Source organism: Atta colombica, unplaced genomic scaffold (assembly GCF_001594045.1).
Source record: "Atta colombica isolate Treedump-2 unplaced genomic scaffold, Acol1.0 scaffold47, whole genome shotgun sequence".
Classification (NCBI taxonomy): Eukaryota; Metazoa; Arthropoda; class Insecta; order Hymenoptera; family Formicidae; genus Atta; species Atta colombica.
In genome coordinates, this window is record NW_017259536.1 from 1,968,458 (window position 1) to 1,973,856 (window position 5,399).

The 5,399-nt window shown below is 33.7% G+C and overlaps 1 protein-coding gene across 2 annotated transcripts in view; it reads left to right on the forward strand.

The window, feature by feature from the left end:
- LOC108691561 overlaps positions 1-5,399 on the forward strand; it is a 32,299-nt gene that overhangs the window by 22,403 nt on the left and 4,497 nt on the right. For both annotated transcript variants that reach the window (XM_018199352.1, XM_018199353.1), the window contains exon 2: positions 2,177-2,443. In XM_018199352.1, coding sequence (XP_018054841.1) covers positions 2,275-2,443 — 169 coding nt within the window. In that variant the 5' untranslated portion in view covers positions 2,177-2,274. The remainder of the gene's footprint in view (positions 1-2,176; positions 2,444-5,399) is intronic.

Consider the following 5,399-nt stretch of genomic DNA (forward strand, 5'->3'; position numbering starts at 1 on the left):
TATATATATATATATATATATACACACGAATATGAAAATAATTTTGTTGGATTATCAATATAATTACGTAGGAATTTGAAACATGATAAGAAATACACTGCAAAAAATTTTGATAGCAACCAATTTGAGCGTCGTAGGTATAATCATGTTGATGATATAACAAAATTATTTTTAGATCTATATTTTTAAAGCTCTAGTTAAATTTTTAGATATTTCAGAAAAACTATCTTTTCCGTGAATGCGTGTACATGGAAAGTGGAGAGAAGGACTCGCTGTCAAAGTTTTTCGTTTAGTCGAGCAATTTCGCTGTTTCAACATCGTTCGTTAACCTCGAGTTCGCCATTTCGGATCGTATGGGATATAGAAATTTTGCAAATTTTTATACCTCTTCGTTGCTTACACTTTTTGTTAAACTTTTTGTATTCAGAATCTTTGTTTGTTTTTTTTTCCAAATATGTATTTATCTCATTGTAGGTGCAAAAATTTTTTGGAATTCAAATAACACGAATAAAATTTAATGATACCTTCACTCAGTATCGAGACTGTCGAATTAAAATCGAATTAAATTGTCGAAATTAAATAACTTTGGCTATCGCCGAAAGCAAAAATTTTTGCTTCGAAAAATGCTTTTATCTCTCGATAAAAAATTTCATAATTAGTCTTTCATAAAATTTAGAAACTGTTTTATCTCCATTACGTTTAAATTTGATAAATTGCATCTAATCGAAGCTGAAATTAGTAAACAAGACGACATCATTCGAACGACGATCAGACAAAGATTCTTTTCATGATGCAAATTACCTAAACCAGCTGACGATTGAAATTTATTGAGCTGCCGTCTTCGTGAATACATTCGCATCGTATGACGTCCGATGAGTATAAATGGATAGTCTACGAATACTTAACTCTTAACTGTGGATATGCTTTTTTATTACATACTAATGGATGTGGAATCTTAAAGATTCCTCCTTTTAAAAAGAAAAAAAGGAAATAAAAATAATTTCTCTTCATTTTATATACGTTCTTTAGCTTGTATTTTCTTATATTCAACGGACAGAATCAATTGATTTATTTTTAACTGTGATATGCTTTTTTATTCTATACTAATGGATGTGGAATCTTAGAGATTCCCTCTTTTAGAAGAAAAAAGGGAAATAAGAATAATTTCTCTTCATTTTATATATGTTCTTTGCTTGTATTCTTTTACATTTCAAGAATTAATTTAGTTATTTTCAAATGATGATATTGATAAGTTTAATAATTTTTAAGAATATTAGTAAATTAAAAAAATTTAATTCTATGCAAGAAAGTATAGCAAAGGTCTCGGAGACTCCCATTTGAGGCTTATTCTGCGTTATTAAGATGGAGCAAACAGACCAGATATTATAAATACAGTATTATTTTTACAGCTGCTGTGTCTGTTATCGTAATGAAAAGTTTTAAAATGATTTTAATAATTTTATTAACATAATTTTGATCCAAGAGTCAAACTTAATTACAGGATTCTAACAATTTTATGTTATTTCGACTTGAGTTCTTAGATTAATTGGAGTTTAATAAAAACTTCACCTTTTGATTGATCATACTATATATTTTCGTAACATCAGCCTTCCTGGCTTTCACGCGACCAATTTAAGCGGCATTGTTACGAGATCCATACGGGTGCGAGCTGTCGAGGAGTGACTCACCCTTCTCAATCTAAATTGGAATGGCTATTGATAGGGGAGGATCTGGTAAAAAAGATTAATACAGGTGTTTCTCCGATGTCGCGCGCGTTTTATTCTTTTGTGAGGCAAACGGGTAGCCCGTGCATTACACAGTCGATGTTGTGGTAATGAAAGACACCTGGCTGCGATAGCATTGAATGCAATCAGCTTGATAAATATTAAACTAAGCGCATGAACTGGCACTTTCCCACTCGGCACTTCAGCCAGTTCTTTACGCTTATAATTCTATTTATAATGCATGAAATTTACTCAATTTTCACTACCAATAATAACATAATTAAGGCTCGCTTCCACCAATGTAAGATTAATCCCGATTTAATTTACTGTTTAGCTTTTATACATTAAATTAAAAGATTAAAATTAATATTACGTTGGTGGAATATTGACATTGATCGAACCTATTTATTAATATTCCCCTTTGTATGACTCACGATCATTTTTTATTTCAGGGAGCAAACAATAGCTTGAAAATGGGGTTGAGACGACGACGTAACAAACTGAGCGGGACGTCTACGAGGCAATCGGCTTAGATCCCGTGAAAGAGAAGATGACGACTGCCATGGCCCGGCTACCCTGCAAACAATCGTCGTCGCCCTCGCAGCAGACGAGAGTGAACAATTTCGGAAGTAGCCGGAATCCATACTGGGATATGCAGCAGATCAGGCATTCCGCACCATCGTACGTTAGAAGTCATCACCGACATACCGACTATACAGGTGAGAGCGCGTGAGAACGCATTGCAAAACGCATTGCAAATCGCATTGCGAATCGCATTGCGAATCGCATCGCGAATCGATGCGTCAAGGCACCCTATTGACGCGTACATTCACTTGAAGAAGAAGAAGAAGGGAGAAAAAAGAAATTTCTACACGCGTCTTTCGAATCGCTCAAAGTTCCGCCAGATGTAAAACAAATTTCTATCATGTGCCGGTATGGTACATTCCAGAGGTATCATACCAGAGAATTGACCAGCAAAAGCGCAAAAGCGAAATACTATTGGTTTTGAATCATCGTGCGGCTATAACGTGCGAATTGAGTCGAGATCGAATTTTATTCGGCGAAATGAATCCATTGCCATTACTTCCGTTCCAATTTTTACATTTTATTTTATCGACGTCAAATGACAAGCTTTTCTAAATATACTGCGAATTATATACAGTTGTGTAGTTGTACCTCCCGATGAGAAATTATCCGTCCCATTTTCTGCCTTTACGACAATTCGGATTATCTTCGTCATTAACGTCCTATTGTGCGCGATCGTGTCACGTCCGATTAAGGACGAACGCCGATAGTCCGATAGCCTCGTTTCGACAATTTATGGCGAGCGCAATGCCGCGATTCGATCCAACAAATTTAATGTTGCGATAACACGTCGTCAAATACACTTCGCAATAGTGGCTTGTGATTCTCTCAAGGATCGACATAAATTTTCTCTAATCGCGACGAATTCTTTTCAACACGAAAAGACATGCCTGGTAGATATTAGTCCAAATTTCACATCTATAGATATATTTGCGAAGAGGTGTCTGTTAAAAAGAAAAAGAAAAATTAATTAAAATTACGTTACCATTCCTGTCTAAATCATATAAACTTGCACAGAAAAAACTGGACTGGAGAACAATTTTGCTGAAATATAAAAAAAACTAAATACGGATCTGAAAATAAATTTTGTTAGACCATTAAAATAATTGTAATAGAAAATAAAGCTCAAGCTGATTGTTAGAATATAGAAATTTTTTGTAGCATTGTTCATCATGCTTGAGTTTTCTATACAAACATTTTTTGATGGTCCAATAAAAATTTTCCAAAATTTTTAGATATTTCAACAAAATTGTTCTTTCTATGTGAAGAAAGAACGATAACTTATTATATTATATAGCTATAGATAATAATGAATAATTATAGTAATTATAAGTAATTATATATAGATAAACTTATATATAGATAAAACTTATAAATTTTCAATGAAATTCAAATTAATTCCTAATCAATTTCAATTTCATGCACAGAAAGAACGATTTCATTGAAGTATACAAAATTTAGCTGGATGTAGATTTGAAACAACTCTTTGTTGGATCATTAAAATAATTATGTAGAAATCTTAAGCATAGTGATTAATGCTGCGCAAAAATTGTGACATTTTAACAACTAATTTGAATGTATTACATAATTATTTTGATCCAAGCCATTATTTTCAGATATATATCTAACTAAATTTTTAAATTTTGCTAAAGTCTTTTCCGTATTGAATTTTGATAAAGAGATGTAAAATAGAACGAGCATGAAATGATAGAAAGTCCCCATGATTTTTGCATATTCTCCTCGGTGATTTCGCCATGTGTTGCGATACAATACGTGGCCTTGACGTTGCCTCTGTCATAACTGACTCTTTTTTTTATCGCCAGTATGTGTCCCAGCCATTATCGCAGTCGGTGGCTGCCTCTCCGGAGAGAAACGCCGAGTTTTATCTGACTGGCGTTCTTTGGAGACATGTGCGTGTCGGACGATGTTGGGCACATGTCGTCAATCAGCGACGATGCGAAAACTGAAGAAGAACTCACAGATGCTGCCGTTCGTCAACGGTTGCTTGTCCGTCGTTAACACTTGCCCTCGGCAATCTTGGCACATAACTGAAGACATTACTTGCTCGAGCAAGATATCCGTCGCGCGCGATGACGCGATTGTCGCCGATGATGCCATAGAAATGAACGTGTCGCCAAATAGATTGGTCTCTGATGATGTGAAAAGAATGTTAGATGGCGTGAAACGATTGATAACGAGAAAACACGCGTGTCATTGATTAAGTCGACATAAACTGGCTTTAACGCTGATTCTCTCTCTCTGTCCGCGATATATGTTCCTCTTCCTATATATCGGGGATATCCGGCTTGTAAATCTACGCGCGGAAAGAGATTATCGCCAAATTGCCAATTAGTATAAGTAAGATTATATACGAAAGCCGCTCTAATTGGCGGCAGAATTCTATTTCGTATGCAACAGTCATTCCTACGTTCCGCATTATTAGCATTTCATCACGTTTCTTAATAAACACCGCACGCGCGCAAATTGAATATTAAATAGTCTCGCTCGCAATTATTCGAAACACTAATGAAATACTTTCGTAGCATCGACTTATTCGGATCATGGATTTTTGTGCGTACATTCTGGAAGTCTCGCGCATATTTTCTCTTTATATATCTAATAAATAAAAATATCGCTGTTATTTAGTCACTTTTTGTCACCTTTTTTTAACAAGTTACTCAAAGTTACTACACATTCAAAATGGATTATTATAATTATTTCTTTTTAAGCTGACATGAAATTTTTAAAATATAAATGGTCTAATTATATTTTTATTGTCTTACTTAAAAACAGTGGTTTATATTCATTCACTGTTGTGCTGATTGATTGGATAGTAGTCCAGTGTTAAATTTGTTGTTTTTAAATTTAAAACTTTAAAGTAAGTATGAAACTGAAAAGCGACATGACTTTTTAAAGAATACAATTATTTCTTACTCACTCAAAAAACACGTCTTTGTTTTCTTGTTACAGTTTTCTTGTTTCAAAATTTTATTTATTATTTTTATGTGATAAATGTATTTATCCTCTTGCTCTAGATAATAATAATGTTTAATTTTTATTTTGTTTGATGAAAATCTTTATATTATTATA